The 17,500-nt window shown below is 35.0% G+C and overlaps 1 protein-coding gene across 4 annotated transcripts in view; it reads right to left on the reverse strand.

Annotated features, from left to right (window-relative positions):
- Positions 1-277: 277 nt before the first annotated feature.
- Positions 278-17,500, reverse strand: part of LOC106867518 (adenylate kinase 9) — a 57,302-nt gene continuing 40,079 nt past the window's right edge. For all 4 annotated transcript variants that reach the window (XM_089337585.1, XM_089337584.1, XM_089337583.1 and 1 more), the window contains exons 21-37: positions 17,417-17,500; positions 16,651-16,844; positions 15,895-15,946; positions 15,018-15,151; positions 13,442-13,661; positions 13,127-13,198; positions 12,374-12,439; positions 11,837-11,953; positions 10,861-11,079; positions 9,534-9,747; positions 8,774-8,975; positions 8,083-8,229; positions 6,738-6,955; positions 5,576-5,734; positions 2,584-2,779; positions 1,767-1,865; positions 278-558 (exon numbers count right to left, since the gene is read on the reverse strand). The exon at positions 17,417-17,500 is cut by the window's right edge and continues 129 nt beyond it. In XM_089337585.1, coding sequence (XP_089193711.1) covers positions 282-558; positions 1,767-1,865; positions 2,584-2,779; positions 5,576-5,734; positions 6,738-6,955; positions 8,083-8,229; positions 8,774-8,975; positions 9,534-9,747; positions 10,861-11,079; positions 11,837-11,953; positions 12,374-12,439; positions 13,127-13,198; positions 13,442-13,661; positions 15,018-15,151; positions 15,895-15,946; positions 16,651-16,844; positions 17,417-17,500 — 2,670 coding nt within the window. In that variant the 3' untranslated portion in view covers positions 278-281. The remainder of the gene's footprint in view (positions 559-1,766; positions 1,866-2,583; positions 2,780-5,575; positions 5,735-6,737; positions 6,956-8,082; positions 8,230-8,773; positions 8,976-9,533; positions 9,748-10,860; positions 11,080-11,836; positions 11,954-12,373; positions 12,440-13,126; positions 13,199-13,441; positions 13,662-15,017; positions 15,152-15,894; positions 15,947-16,650; positions 16,845-17,416) is intronic.

The following is a 17,500-nucleotide window of genomic DNA, read 5'->3' on the forward strand; positions in this document are numbered from 1 at the left end:
TTATTGACCCCGAAAGGATGAAAGGCAAAATCAACCTCGGTGGAAACTCAGGACGTAGCGACGGGCAAAATACTGCTAAGCATTTCATCCAGCGCGCTAAGGATTCTGTCAGTTTGCCACCTTATAAATGAATTGTAATAATAACACTCAAAACCACAATGTCTGCCAATAAGGAATTAGTTGCAGGAAGTTAACTCGATGAGGAACTTGCCAATATTTACAATATTGAAGTCAATCATCGACAGACAACTCTTTTCTAAATTTTATAGAGGTGCTAAAGTCTACCCTGGGTACCAGCGATCATATGTCTTACATTGGTTGTATATAAAATGATATTTACCTTTAAGATGAAAAGCTACATAGAGAAGAGCAGACTGTGTGGGACTGAGGAAAGGAAACTTTGGTTTGAAGTTTCCAACAGCAACAAGTGCTCTCAGAATTGGTGTTGATAATGACTGTTCCATGAAGCCAAGATTAGGCAGAAGATTTACCATTAATGGATCAAGTTTTGGGGGAAGTTTATAACTCAATTCAATTTTACTGTAGACCTGTGGTAATCTGAAAATGAAACGAATATTTTTTTTTTAATTATTGCTGAAGTCATAAGAAATCATAAACTTTTGAGAGAACATGAAATAAATTTTTTTCTTGGAACAGTGGATCATGAAATATATAATGCTGCAAATAATAGCATGTAAATATTGGGCTGTAAAACCCTTTTGGATGTTTACATGGGTGGACTGCAAAGTTCATAGGCTAACTATGAAGGAGTGATGCTAGAGGTACAAAGTCTTGCATGCTTTAATTTCAACTCTTATCACTAACTGCATTATTTCTTTCCAGGAAGGCGGTGAGCTGGCAGAAACGTTAGAATGCCAGGCGAAATGCTTAGCGGTATTTCGTCTACTGTTACGTTCTGAGTTCAAATTCCGCCGAGGTCGACTTTGCCCTTCATCCTTTCGGGGTCGATAAATTAAGTACCAGTTACGCACTGGGGTCAATGTAATCGACTTAATTCCTTTGTCTGTCTTTGTTTGTTCCCTCTGTGTTTAGCCGCTTGTGGGCAATGAAGAAATAAGAAACATTAGAATGCCGGGTGAAATGCTTAGCGGCATTTCGTCTGTCTTTACATTTTGAGTTCAAATTCTGCTGAGGTCGACTTAGCCTTTCATCCTTTCGGGGTTGATAAATTAAGTACCAGTTGCATGCTGAGGTTGATGTTAATTGACTGGCCCCCTCCCCCAAAATTTCAGGCCTTGTGCTTAGTGTAGAAAAGATTAGTTCTTTCCCGGTACACTGTCATCTAACTGTTCAAAGAAGACTTCAAAAGTAACTGGTAGTGACTTCTCTTGAAAATGGATAAAATTTGGCATTGTGGTGTTATCAAGTACCTGCAGAAAAAGGGTTTGGCCCCCAAGGACATTGATGCTGACATGGTTGCTACATTAAGGAATAATAACAGTGCAAAAGCAGGCAGCTGAATTTAGAAGGGGAAGGGAGAGTCATGGAAATAACCCAAGGTCTGGACGTCCTGCAGATGTCACCACCAAAAAAACATTGACCGTGTTCTCCACATGATGATGGATGGCAGGGTTAGGGTAATTGACTATAAATCAAACCAACCTTGACACATTTTGAACTCACAATCTAAAGATGGATGGAATGCTTCTAAGCAGTTTGCCTAGGAAATAACACTTACAGACCAAAGACAATTTTTAAAATTTTGTTACAAAGTGTTATTTTATTAAGAAATTATGAAGTATTACCTCATGAATTTTTCCAGTTTCTTTTCTGAGGCAAAACAATAATATTTTTTCTGATATTCAACAGTTAAATCTGGTTGACCAGGAGTAATTGCATCATATCTAGAAACAAAAACCAAAAACGAAAATAAAAAAGAAAAGACACCATAACTGAAAGCCTGACCGAACAGGTTATAAAACATTAAGTAAACCTACCAACTGGACAAGACTGTCTCATGTCCTGGGGCTCATAAAGACAGTTACCTAGTTTCCATGGCATATGAATGACAAAGATTACCCCTGCCCTTGAATGGGATGCTTGTATGTCAAAGTTACTCATTTGCAGTTGAGTGGACAGGAGCAATATAAACTATGATGAAATGGAATGTATTGTTGGGTAAAAAGTGTGAGGTGCTGCCACATCCTGCCTTAAATAGTTTTACCAGTCCTTCCTTCCCAGAGACTGCATCCCTCTGGAATCTTGTATAGTTCCTCCAAAAAATGTTTACGTTGAACACCAAAACATTAATTTACACTAGTCTGGGAAAGGCCTACATTAATTCTCTTTCTTTGACCAATTACATAAAAGGAAAATAGGGCTGGGATGTGTTGCTAAGTCAATATGTGAGACAATTTGGGATTTTGCTGATTTGTATCTTGTCTCTGCGAATATAAATTGCTATCACATAGCAAGATGGGTTTCCCCACAGTTTCTATCAGTCAATTTCACTTACAAAGTATTAACTAAGAAAAAGAAAGATTAAAACCTTTATAATTTTTAGAAATGAATAATGAAAACTTAGACCAATATTTTGTAAAAAAAATCCTTAAAATATCATACCGACATTTTCCTTCATAGTATGTCACGGGACAGTAACCAAGGTGTTCAAATTGAGGGATTTCTTCTTTGTTTAAACATTTCTTTGGGATCAGTTCTTGAGGTGGTAAAGCCTTTGGAGCGTAAGGGGGAACGAATTTTTGTGGTTCATTTAAAAATTTCTCCAGTTGTGACTCATTTTCCATTTTGTAATATTTTCCTGGATAAAAGTAAAAATAAACCATCAAATGTTGTTCTCACTCTTTTAAAAGGTCTTAATACATTTTTTACTTTACATATTATAATAATAATAATAATAATCCTTTCTACTATAGGCACAAGGCCTGAAATTTGTGGGGAGGGGACTAGTCACTTGCATCGACCCCAGTATACTCAACTGGTACTTAATTTATCAACCCTGAAAAGATGAAAGGCAAAGTCAACCTCAATGGAATTTGAACTCAGAGCACAGAGACGTGTTAATGAATCAGCCAGATTGCCACCTTAATGATAATCCTTTCTACTATAGGCACAGGGCCTGAAATTTGGGGGAGGGGACTAGTCGATTACATCAACCCCAGTGTTTCACTGGTACTTAATTTATCGACCTCAAAAGAATGAAAGGCAAAGTTGACCTCGGCGGAATTTGAACTCGGAACGTAGCAGCAGACAAAATACCACTAGGCATTTCATCTGGTGGGCTAACGATTCTGCCAGCTTGCCACCTTAATAATAATAATAATAATAATAATAATAATAATAATAATAATAGTAATAATAATAATAATAATAATAATAATAATAATAGTAATAATAATAATAATAATAATAATAGTAATAATAATAATAATAATAATAGTAATAATAATAATAATAATAATAATAATAATAGTAATAATAATAATAATAATAATAATAGTAATAATAATAATAATAATAATAATAATAGTAATAATAATAATAATAATAATAATAGTAATAATAATAATAATAATAATAGTAATAATAATAATAATAATAATAATAATAATAGTAATAATAATAATAATAATAATAGTAATAATAATAATAATAATAATAATAATAATAATAGTAATAATAATAATAATAATAATAGTAATAATAATAATAATAATAATAATAATAATAATAATAGTAATAATAATAATAATAATAATAATAATAGTAATAATAATAATAATAATAGTAATAATAATAATAATAATAATAGTAATAATAATAATAATAATAATAATAATAATAATAATAATAGTAATAATAATAATAATAATAATAGTAATAATAATAATAATAATAATAATAATAATAATAATAGTAATAATAATAATAATAATAATAATAATAGTAATAATAATAATAATAATAATAATAATAATAATAGTAATAATAATAATAATAATAATAATAATAATAATAATAGTAATAATAATAATAATAATAATAATAGTAATAATAATAATAATAATAATAGTAATAATAATAATAATAATAATAATAATAATAGTAATAATAATAATAATAATAATAATAATAATAATAGTAATAATAATAATAATAATAATAATAATAATAATAATAATAGTAATAATAATAATAATAATAATAATAGTAATAATAATAATAATAATAATAATAATAATAATAGTAATAATAATAATAATAATAATAATAATAATAATAATAGTAATAATAATAATAATAATAATAATAATAATAATAGTAATAATAATAATAATAATAATAATAATAATAGTAATAATAATAATAATAATAATAATAATAATAATAATAGTAATAATAATAATAATAATGTTTGTAAGAAGGTTGCTTCTTGTGTATCACATGGTTCTGGGTTTAGTCCCACTGCATGGCACCTTGGGCAAGTGTCTTTCACTTTAACCCCAGGCTGACTGATGCCTTATGAATGGAATTGATAGAAAGAAACTGAAAGAAGCCTTTTGTACATGTGTGTGTGTGTATGTTTTTGTGTTTGTTCCACATCGGCACCACTTGACAACCAGTGTTGGTGTGTTTACATCACTGTAACTTAGCAGTTCGGCAACAGAAACCAACAGAATAAGTAACAGACTTAAAAAAAAAATTAAGTACTGGAATGGATTTGTTTGACTAAACCCTACAAGGTGGTGCCCCAGCATGGCCGCAATCCAATGAGTGAAACAAGTAAAAGATAAAGGATAGATTAATGCAGAAAGCAAGGCAATCCTGCACCCTGCTCATATAGGCTTTCATGTCCCAGCAGAACTGAACAGATAATGAAATAATGTATCTTACTAAAATATGTAATCTGCCTGGTGCTTCAGTTTAAACTCTAAAAAAAAGACACAGCTGGAAGAAAGCAAGCATGGCTGATTTTTAAATTTCTATAATTTCATTAGGTATGCTAGATCAGATATTGGAAAAATCCAGCTTTGTGCTACTTTCATCTAAAAATACTATTTTTATGGATAAAATCTAGGATTGTATAACTTTTGTATGTTGATCCCCCACAGTATACATACACATGTATTGTGCCCTTTAAATAAATAATATTTATCTCTCACCAAATAGAGTACCATTTTTGTTGAATTTTCAATCGTGGAACAGTACATTATATATATATATATATATATATATATATATAAACTGTACTTTAGACTTTGAATATTACCCCGTGTTGTGCATGTTTTTTTCGACATAATGTATATATATATATCTATTTTTTGTATTGTACACGTTCTTGTCATCTTCTTCTTTGAGTTCAAATAGCCATCTTGTCTATTTTTTCACAAATGTGTGGAAAATAAAATAATATTGTAGATGAAGTGTTTACCACACTTGGCATAAACCTATGATTTGATTTGATTTGATTTGAGTTGATCTAGTTTCAGCTCATGACACCTGCCCAAGGTGCCACGCAGTGGTACTGAACCTGGAGAGGCCATTCTTTCATGAAACTTATTCATTCACTGATCGTTGAAATGTGAGCCAAGATTACCTCGATATTCAGCAACAAGGTTCATCGATTCATCGTGTGAACAATCTGCTAGTTCTCCATCGAGTGTAAGGGTAACCGGACAGTATTCGCGGAATTCACCAAGTCTGCTGAAGAATGTTTCTCTGGTTATACATAAACCCTGGAGCTTGGCTGCTTGACCTGACAGGGAAGACAGAAAGACACATGGAAAAAAAAAAACAAAGATGGAGTTTGGAAGAAAACATTTTTATTTGTATTTACTCGTTTGTCACTTGATTAGATTTGTCACAAAACAGAGAGAACTTCTATAAAAACATTAAAAGAAAGTTTTGGAATCGTTCACATACCACCACCACCACCACCACCACTATCCACCACCACCACCGCATCATATATATATATATATATATATATGTATGTATGTATATATGTATGCATATATTATATCTATGTGTGTGTGTCTGTATTTGTCCCCCATCATCCCTTAACAACTGGTGTTAGTACATTCATGTCCCTGTAACTTAGCAGCTTGGCCAAAGAGATTGACAGAATAAGTATTAAGTGTAAAAAATAAGTCCTGAGGTCGATTTCTTCAACTAAAACCCTTCAAGGTGGTGCTCCAGCATGGCTGCAGTCAAATAACTAAAAGAAAAGAAAAGAATTATGTTTCCCTTGTTCCAATTAGAAGTGGTTTTAAGGTTTAGAGATTTATTCTTTAATCTCGCAGTTCAAAGGAATCTAATGATTTCTATTTGAAAGTTTGTCTCACAAAAAAAAAAGCCTGCAAATGAGGCAGTGGTTGTGGTGGTGATGGTAGAGATGGTAGTGGCATTGGTGGAGTTGATGGTGGCGGTGGTGGTAGTGGTGGTGTTGGTGGTCTTGTGGGTGGTGGTATTGATGGCAGCAGAGGCAGTGGTAGTACTGGTTGTTGTTATTGTGGTGGTGGTAATGATGTTGCTTTGGTGGTGCAGATGGTGATGCAACAAGTGGAGGTGATGGTGGTAGTGGTGGTGGCAGTGACGGTGATTGTTAATAAAAAGAACACTGACGCATAGCATGATGACAGTTTTAAAATTCTGAAAGATGTTTGCTTTTTTTGAAGAATTAGCAAAATATTAACAAACAGATCAATAAATCCACAGGAATTTTAATTGGCAGCCAAGCCATAAAAACCTTTCTTTACCTTCCTTGATATTTTCTAAATACGATTGAACTTTTCCAACAGAATCCGATATGATTTCTTTCATTTCATTCCAAAGAGCCCACTTGGACTGTCGCCCAACGACTATACAAAGGTTGTCAAAGCTATTCTGATACCACTCCTGTATGATTTGGCTTTCATTCTTGTATACTTGATGTTTTGCTGCAAGGATCTGGGCACTGTTATGTTCAGAATAAGACCTGAAGCAAACAGATATAGCAACAGAAAGTTAAAGTTTGCTTGAATTTCTAAACAATTGAATAGAAAGCATGGAATGTACTTGTTTGTAAAAATGGTCGGCTGCCATTTGGGGCTTCTTTTTTTAAATTTTAAATACAATACTTCAGTTGACTTCATTTTCATGTACTTTTTGTACTCACAAAGGTTTCTCTCACCGAGTGAAAGAAAGACTGTATGATGCATGTTATTGTTGTTGGCACTCTGTCGCTTACGACGTCGAGAGTTCCAGTTGATCCGATCAACGGAAAAGCCTGCTCGTGAAATTAACGTGCAAGTGGCTGAGCACTCCACAGACATGTGTACCCTTTACGTAGTTCTCGGGGATATTCAGTGTGACACAGTGTGACAAGGCTGACCCTTTGAATTACAGGTACAACAAAACCAGGAAGCGAGAGTGAGAGAAAGTTGTGGTGGAAGAGTACAGCAGGGTTCATCACCATCCCTTGCCGGAGCCTCGTGGAGCTTTAGGTGTTTTCACTCAATTAACACTCACAGAATAAGTGTTAAGGCTGGTTCCCTTGGTGAAGGGGATTGGCCTGCAAGGGTCCTGTACCGATGCCACATAAGAAGCACTCAAGCCAGTGCCATGTAAAGGTGCTTGTGCAGTGCCATGAAAAAGCACAGGTTCCAATCTGATTTGGCATGGTTTCAATGGCTGGATGCCCTTCTTAATGCTAACCACTCCAAGAGTGTAATGGGCGCTTTTTATGTGCCACTGGCATGGGTGCCATTTGCGTGACACTGGCAACAGCCATGACTACAGTTTCACTTGGCCTGACAAGTCTTCCCAAGCACAGCATACTGCCAAGTATCAGTCACTTGTCATCACCACCGTGAGGCCCAACATACAAAGATCATGCTTCACCACCTTGTTCCTTGCCTCCGTGAGGCCCAACATTCGCAGATCATGCTACTGGCTATGGCCACGATTACAATTTCACAGGTGTCATTTACATGACACCAGCAACAAGCATTATGTTTAACAGAGTAATCTAATAATACCAAAAGGTGAAGAATAAAATGACCAGAATTACATCAGACAAAATTTAGATTTTATTGGAGGCAAAGTATTTTCAGCCAGACTCACGTTTCCTTCTCGACTCGTTCAATAGATCCTCTGAACGCAGTTTCTTCCATGGCAGTATTCAACACTATGACCTTTACTGGAATAATCTTCCTGGCATCCAGTAATTTGGCTTGATGGTCAGTCGCAGGTATGCCGTCAAAAACATAACTAAAAGATAAGGAAGTAATTGAGTAAGATTGAGTAAAATTTTAAGGATTAATTATATCTAAAATGCGAAGGTGTAGTAAAATGATATCATGCCATCTGTCACAGCTTGCATAGATTTTCTTTTGTTTTTTAACAACAACAACCACAACAACCATCACCGCCACCATCATCATCATCATCATCGCCACCACTTAATATCCTCTTTTCCATGCTTGCATAGGTCAGTCAGAATTTATTTTGAGGCAGGTTTCCTGCTGCCAACCCTTAATTGTTTCAAGAAAAGTAATATTTCCAGTGACCAGGCATGTATTTACAGAATATTGGAAAGGAATGACACAGCTTGTTTGATAGTGACAAATAAACATATGCACACACATGCACACACACACACATGCACACACACACGCACACACACACACACACACACACACACATGTGCGCACACACAAGGAATTGCAGTATGTCCAGACATCGGGGTTCCCTTAAATTCACCTGTGCCCTTTTGCCCTGTTGCAATTAGAAGACCAAAGATGAAAATAAATACCCTCGTGTTTGAGCAGTGACATCCAATAGAGCCACTTCAATAGCTTTCACTGCTAATTCATCTGGAACAATGGACCCTTTAATAAGGTAGCTTAATATTTGTTGAGCAAGAAATGTCTTGGGTTGGTTATCCAACACATTCCTTACAGCGTCTCCCATTGATAATTTCATTAGTCCAAATTGGTCAGCAAGTTTGTTACAAACTGAAAATAGAAAATATAAATTCAAATGATAAAACGTTTATTGTTATATTTTGGGATGGTCATTTTTTTCTTTTCCGCCACACGCAGTATATATTCATATGCATTATATATTCGTTCTTTACTCGTTTATTATTGTTCTTATTTTATTTTATGTCCATTGCCCGGAAATCTTTTGTCACACGTCTGTGACCTCTTCAGCAACTCTTCCATCCATGTGCATCCTCCTGTTCTGTTTAGTCTTGTTTTAGTTCTGTTTAGAGAATGGATTAAACAGAACGGAGGTGGGGGGATACAAGTGGATGGAAGAGTCACTGAAGAGATCACAGATGTGTCATGAGAAAGATTTTCAGACAATGGACAGCAGATAAAATAAGAACAATAATAAACAAGTGAAGAATGAACACATAAAGTGTGCTTATTTGGCAAAAAGAAAAAAAAAATGACCATCCTGAAATATAACAATATCTGTTTCAAAATACGATTTCATATCAGGAATTTTGCAAAACATGGAAATGGCATTAAAAGTTAAAGTTATAAAGACTGAAAATTTAAACTTACAATAAGTTTTCCCAGACTTTGGTGGTCCGATGATGCTGAGTTTGACTGGAACTACAAGTTTAGGCGATATACCTTCTAAGTAATACAATGGGTTCTTACTAAATTCCTCCCGTGCTTGGACTGAGCTGAAGAAGTAGATATACTGACGATATATACAGGCCACTCTTTTTTGGTTCGGTCTTTGGTAAGGCAGTATGCAATTACCTTCTTTGAGCTTGAAATTAAATTAAAAAAATTATTATTAGCAACAATATAATTAAGTATAGCTTTTCTTTTATTCTTTTGTTTTTTACTTGTTTCAGTCATTTGACTGGAGCCATGCTGGAGCACCGCCTCTAAGTCAAAGAAATCGACCCCTGGACTTATTCTTTGTAAGCCTGGTACCCATTCTATCGGTTTCTTTTGCCGAACTGCTAAGTTATCGGGATGGAAACACACAATAACAGTTGTCAAGCAGGGGGACAAACACAGACACATACACACATATACATATATATACGACAGGCTTCTTTCAGTTTCCATCACAAGGCTTTGGTCAGTCTGAGGCTATAGTAGACAACACTTGCCCAAGGTGCCATGCAGTGGGACTGAATCTGGTTGGGAAGCAAGCTTCTTACCACACAGCCACTCCTGCGTCTATAGCCATTCCTATTTTAATTAAGTCTTTTAATTGCTTTTCATTCAATACATAGTATTTTGGACAAAAAATACTGGTTTCAGATTTTGGCACAAGGCCAGCAAGTTTGGGGAGGGGGAAAGTTGATCACATTGGCCCCAGAGCCCAAATGGCAGTTATCTTATTGATCCCCAAAAAGATGAAAAGCAAAGTCGACCTCAGTGGAATTTGAACTCTGAACGTAAAGATAGGCAGCATGCCACTAAGCTAATGATTCTGCCAGCTTGCTGCCTTCATAATGATTTCAAATTTTGGCACTAGGCCAGCAAGTTCGGGGGGAGGGGTTAAGTCAATTACATCGACCCCAGTGCTCAACTTGTACTTATTTTATCAACCTTGCAAGGATGTTTGTTTTCAATCTTTCATGCAAATATGTTTGGCCAGAGATAAAAAAATACTTTGGGAACAAGGAAGGGTTGACAACAGGAAGGGTATCCAGTCACAGAAAATCCACTTGAACAAATTCTGTCTGACCAATGAAAGCATGGTAAACTGGACATTAAAATGGCAATAATTATCAAATAAAATGTAAATTGCTGCAAAATGAAAAATATCAGTAGTATTATAAACACATCAGAAACAATTACATAATACTAGATGTCCGTACATAAAGAACAATTAATATGTAAATGACACAAGGGTGAGAATTACCATAACAGGACACCAATATCCCAAATGACTTAGTAGCTTATATCCAGCGTTTAGAAGTGTCTTTGCCATTTGTTCATTCACGGGATACACTCTTTCAAACAGACTTTGTCGATATGTAACATAGCGTTTCAAGGATTTCATCAAAATATAATTAACAATATGCTGTCTCTGATTGGCTTCGATATTAATGCAAGGAATTAGATGATCATCCAAAGCGACCTGCAATGATACAGAAAATCTTTTAGAACAAAATATGTATTGCAGATTTCTTCCAGAGAATTTCTACCTTGTGAAAAAAAGTTCATAAATGAAGTTGCTATAATAGCCTTGACTACAAACAAATTTCACAAGTTCATGTTGGTATCATCATTCCAGATGTAGATAATATATTTCAGTTGCAGTGGAGGCGCAATGGCCCAGTGGTTAGGGCAGCGGACTCGCGGTCATACGATCGCGGTTTCGATTCCCAGACTGGGCATTGTGAGTGTTTATTGAGCGAAAACACCTAAAGCTTCATGAGGCTCCGGCAGGGGATGGTGGCGAACCCTGCTGTACTCTTCCACCACAACTTTCTCTCACTCTTACTTCCTGTTTCTGTTGTGCCTGTAATTCAAAGGGTCAGCCTTGTCACACTGTGTCACGCTGAATATCCCCGAGAACCACGTTAAGGGTACACGTGTCTGTGGAGTGCTCAGCCACTTGCACGTTAATTTCACGAGCAGGCTGTTCCGTTGATCAGATCAACTGGAACCCTCGACGTCATAAGCGACGGAGTGCCAACAAACAATTTCAGCTGCTAAACCATTGTAGGCCACTACCCAAGGATTGGTAACAGACTATCCGTAGTCAGGAACTTCCCTGCAGGCTAGAGTGTTTGTCTCTTATTGAACATCGCCTTCTCTTTCTTTTGTCTACATCTGTTATTACCCCTTGATGTTGTAAAGATAAAAAGCAAAGGAAAATCATAGAAACTGACCCGAACTTTTTCTATTTCTGTAATCTCTATATCATAAAGCAATGAAATATCTTTAGAAAATCTAGCTTTGGCTTCTTCTTCAGTTTCATATTCGTTCCTTTTGTCATCTTCAGGCAGCTGCAAGACAGAATCCATAGGTATGTAGATTTATGAAGAAATTATATCAAAAGAGAAAACTATTCAAAGACTATCTTTCAATAAATATTCTTTGTAAAACATTATTTAAAACAGGATTCTATAGAATGGAATGAAGAGTATCCCAGTTCTATAAAATGATTATCTCACTTCAATAAAATAGACTGAGGATTATTCCAGTTCTATAAAATGAACTGAGGACTTTCTCAGTTCTAAAAAGTGGACAGAGGATTATCCCAGTTCTATAAAATAAATAGGATTATAAATGGCCCAAAAAATACTCAGTTTTTTTATTTCTAAATTGTAAAACACCACAATATATTCCCAAAGTCTACTGTGAAACTTACTCAATGTTCTAAAATCTATTGTCAAGTTTAAGTTGAAGACATAACTTATAATTACCGGAAATTCTTCCAACAGTGTTGATTCAATGTCTATTTCTTCTTCAGCATCCTCATCTTTTCCTTCCTTTAAATAACAGGAACATTTTACAAAAAAAAAAAGATGCAGCTTAGTTACAAGAAGGAAAAATTACATCATTACATCGTTACAACTGTAATTCTTTCTTAAGGTAGTAGTAGTAGTAGTAGTAGTAGTAGTAGTAGTAGTAGTAGCAGCAGCAGCATCAAGAGTAGCAGTAGTAGTGATCACCATCATCATTGTCAAACAACCTTGCCCAGACTTGTGCCTCAGAAGGGAACTTTCTAGGTGCAATCCCATGGTAATTCATGGGAGAAATAGGAGTGGCTCAGGAGGGAGAATTGAACAGAAAGTAGTAGAATGATGTGCAAGGTGTAGGGAGTAGTAGAGAGGGAGATATAGGGATATGTAAGGGGCTATAGTAGGTGGGCCATGATGGTAGATATGGGAGGGTGTTGTGAATGAGAGAACAAGAGAGAGAAAGAAAAAGGAGAGAGAAAAAGAGGAAAAGGTGAAGAGTGAGACGGAAAGGGAGAAAGAAAAAGAGGGAGAGAGAACAAGATGGATTCTGAAAGGATGGAAGGCAAAGTCAACTTCAGCGGAGTTTGAACTCAGAACGTAAAGATGGCTGAAACGCCACTAAGCATTTTGTCTGGTATGCTAATGGTTTAACGATTCTGCCAGCTCACTGTCTTAAATTATTGATTAATTATTACAATATAATTAAGTAAATACCTCTTCTGTTGCTCTTTGTTTTTCACTCATTTCATTTAATATTTCCAAACGTCTTTTTTCAATGTTTTCGCTCTTGAAATGGAAAATGGATAAAATAAAATATTTTAAAATAAAAATAAAGAAAGTATTGGAAAGAATCATATTATTTGTTGCGGGAAATAAAGAGGTGAATTTAAAATTATAACTGGGTATTAAGTGGTGAGAGATTATATGACAAGGTATAAAGAATAAGAGAAAGATTAACAGAATTTCTGAACTAACAATAATGTTTTAAGAATGAAATCAATGACAATAATTTCTGAAATGTTTACTAACTCTTTCCTGCATTAATTGTTCCCTTTTCTTCTCTATTTTTTCAAATCTCACATCCCTTTTAGCTTTCCAAGCATTTATTTTGGCTGGCAACAATCTGTTAACGACATCGTCCATTTCAATGCTTAAGATGATGGCAACTTCAGGGAAACATCCGCTATTTGCTGTTGAATTGATATCATCTGTCATGCTCGGATAACCTTCTAATATAAATCCAACTGATCTAAAACACAAGAAATATCATACGTATAGTTTTAAAATTGTTGCTATGAAGACTTAATAAGTATTTTGCTTTAAAATGTAATTTAACCCTTCAGCATTTAAACCAGCCATATCCAGCCCAAATAGTCTACCTGTCCTATGTTCAAACTGACCAGATCCAGCCTCTCTCACCTACCCTATGATGTCTTTCTTTACATAATAAACAATCACATCAACAAAATTTTGAAGCTACAAGATAATGCATGAATAATACAAAACAATGTGAATAAATAATCATTACATTTAATAGAATAATCTGAATGCTGAAGGGTTTAATAGAAATATAATACCACCATGCCAACCAACTTATTATTATTCATTGCTAGTCACAGTGCATTTCTTTCCATCATTGTAGCTTTTGAGCAATGTGACCCGACTGGTCAGGTAAGCAAATATCCTTCTTGAGCAGAACGATAGTCCATTGCAAGGTCACCCATTTGCAGCTGGTTGGACTGGATTAAGCATTTAAACCATCCATATCTGGCCCAAACAGTCTACCTGTCTTATCTTCAAACTGACTAGATCCAGGCTCTCTCACCTACCCTATCATGTCATTCCACATAATAAACAATCACATCAACAAAATATCACAGCTGGTTGGACTGAAGCAATGTGAAATTAAGTGTTTTGCTAAAGAACACAACACACTGCTATTTCTGTGAATCGAAACCATGATCTAGTGATGATGAGTGCAACACCTCAACCACCAGGCTACATTCTCATTAACATATCACACTAGCAATCTGATAATCTCATCTAACAACTCTCCTTACTCCTTATTACCATGGCCACAATAATGGCTGTGTGGTTAGAAAGCTTGCTTCACAGTGACACAGTTTCTGGTTTGTTTTTGTGACATGTTACCATCTTAGGGTTGACTAATACCTTGACTGCACTCCACAGAAATAACCATTGCATGATGGAATATAATAATATATGGTCCCATCTCTGGCTAGAGCTTGGCATATTTACAACGATGGACTGAAGTCGAGTACTTAGATGTAAAAAGATGACAATGATGATGCCGCTGACGACAATGATAGCAATGATGATGATGATGATGATGATGATGATAATGATGACTTTGATTGTACAAATCACTTCCAGTAAGACAAACCATGGCTACTCAACAACTTCACCAAGATGTTTCGAGGCAGTTAACATTCAGTAAAACATTTATTCCATTTTCTAAAAAATAAGAACAACCAGAATAGTTATTGTGGTTCTTATGCAACCCTAACCCTAATCCTAACTCTTGCGCTAACCATCATATACCAATCTTAAAAGATAACATCAATAGTAGAGTATTTACACAAACCTGTATGGTTCTTCAAACCACCAAGGTGATATAATCGACAACTGTAACTCACTAGGTAAAGGGTTGTTAGCCTCGAGAAAGTGTCTAATACATTCTTCATCTTCAGTCAACTCTTCAGGTTCTGTGAGGGTTTCCTATAAACAACAGATGGAATACTTGTATAAATGTCTCATAACATGTCTTATACTGACCTATTTTATTGTTGTATACTATTGTCTCATAGTATTGTCTTCTACTATTGTCTCATAGAATTGTTTTTATACTATCGTATCATAGTATTGTCTTATAATATTGTCTCATAGAATTATCTTATACTAGTGTCTCATAGAATTGTTTTTATACTATTGTCGCATAGAACTGAATTATACTATTGTCTCATAGTATTGTCTTATATTATTGCCTTATACTGTTGTCTCATAGAATTGTCTTGTACTATTGTCTCATAGAGAGTGTAGTGGGTGCTTTTTATGTGCCACCAGCACAGGAGCCAGTCAGGCAAACCTGGCATCAACCACGTTCGGATAGTGCTTTTTACATGCCACCAGCACAGGAGCCAGTCAGGGGCACCAGCCTTAGCTGCAAAATTGCTTTTACTTAACTCAAGCATATCATATCACCCAACGCATCAGGGCGTATTCTTAACAGAGCCGGTCATGCATAGCTGCGATCTCACTTTAGTTGCCGGGTCTTCTAAATCACAGCATATCTCCAAAGGTCCTGGTCTCCTGTCATTGCCTCTGTGAGGCCCAATGTTCAAAGGTCATATATATATATATATATATATAATAAAAAGATTAATGAAAAAAAAATCAATTGATTCACACATTAAAATCAACCATCTAAATAACTTACTGATTGTTACAGTAACAATACTTACTGCTTGTTGCTCTTCAATATCTTTATTTTTATTATCTGATTCTTCATCTGACCTGGAATCAAAATAAATTACCATTAGATGCTAACCTCATGACGAAAATTATACACAGCCATCACACTTAAAGTTTACAGACACAGTCTGTAAATAGTCAACTACATGGGGAAGGGTATGGCCAATTTAAATGAACACCCAGCACATGACTGCTTCCTATTTTATTAATCCAAGAACAGATGACAGCCAAATTCCAGCTCAAAATATAATGGGACATAAATAAATAACACCAGCTATTTTATCTGGGTCTCAATTAATTCAGCAATCCAGAATGCTCCTCACACAATATGATGCCACCCTGTCATTCATCTTTGGGTACACAGTTCCTCATAATGGAAACAGCAGCAAGCCAATGTATGTCATTAGGTAACACCTGTTCTTTTGGCATTTATAAATTAATAAAATTTACACACACACACACATACATACATACATACATACATACATACATACATACATACATACATATATATATATATATATATATATATATTTTTTTCCTCTCAACCTTTTCTGTCGAAGAGTGTAGGCTTGAAATGTTCAAGAGTTTTCCATTCTTCTTGAGCATCAAACCAATGCACCTGATCATCATCATCATTTAATGTTCGCATGGAAAGGAGACGTCAATAAAACCTATAAAACGTTCCTCCATAACCACATACAACAGATACATTTTCAGTGTTTTATCTACTTCTCTCTACTTACAGCTCCCCGTAGTCTGTAGTAGTATCCTCTTCATACAACGGACCAATTTTCCTGCCAGTCTTTTTAATAATCAATTCTTGTAATTTTTCTTTGAATGAAATGTGGAAGATACCAAATTTATTTGCTATGTAACGGCCATAAACAGTTTTTCCTGAGCCATGTACACCGAGTATGCATATCCTAAGTGGTGGAGGCTGGAAGAAAAAGTCACAAAATCTTCATAAAATTTATGAATTTATTTAGAATAATTAAATTGTCTAGAGTAAAAGAATTAACATTTCTGCAGCAGAAGATGGGTTTTCTTGAGTACAGCAAGGCACCATATATACACGGTTTGCCAAAAGTCACCTGGCAGTAAATCAAAATTCCATAAATACTTAATATTCAATTTAATTTATTCATTCCAATTATGTTGGGGTTAAACAACGATTATAAGCAGGATCCTTTGCTTTCATCAGAGACTAGAACAGTAATAAGGAAATCCCCAAACTCAAAACTCTGAGAGCCTGACACTTGACTCAACAGGTCTTCTCAAGTACAGTTTATTGCCCAATGATTGACGGGTACTCTTAAATAAATTAATTTACGTATATAAAACTATACATATTCTTGTAGGAAATTGAAAGAACTAGTACAATCTTCTTCGTCACTTGACTTTTCGGTTAATAGATCAGCCCTGTCATCTCCTAAGGATTAAATTAGCAACCAAATTGTTATTTCAAGGTATTAAATTAGCATTGCTGATAAATTGATTAATATTACAAACCTGGAATGGTTTGTCTCTGGGGACAAATTCCTCTGGCTGCACTACAAACTGGTCTGATATTTCAATGGATGTCAAGTAATACAG

This window comes from Octopus bimaculoides, chromosome 19 (genome assembly GCF_046866305.1).
Source record: "Octopus bimaculoides isolate indiv1 chromosome 19, ASM4686630v1, whole genome shotgun sequence".
NCBI lineage: Eukaryota > Metazoa > Mollusca > Cephalopoda > Octopoda > Octopodidae > Octopus > Octopus bimaculoides.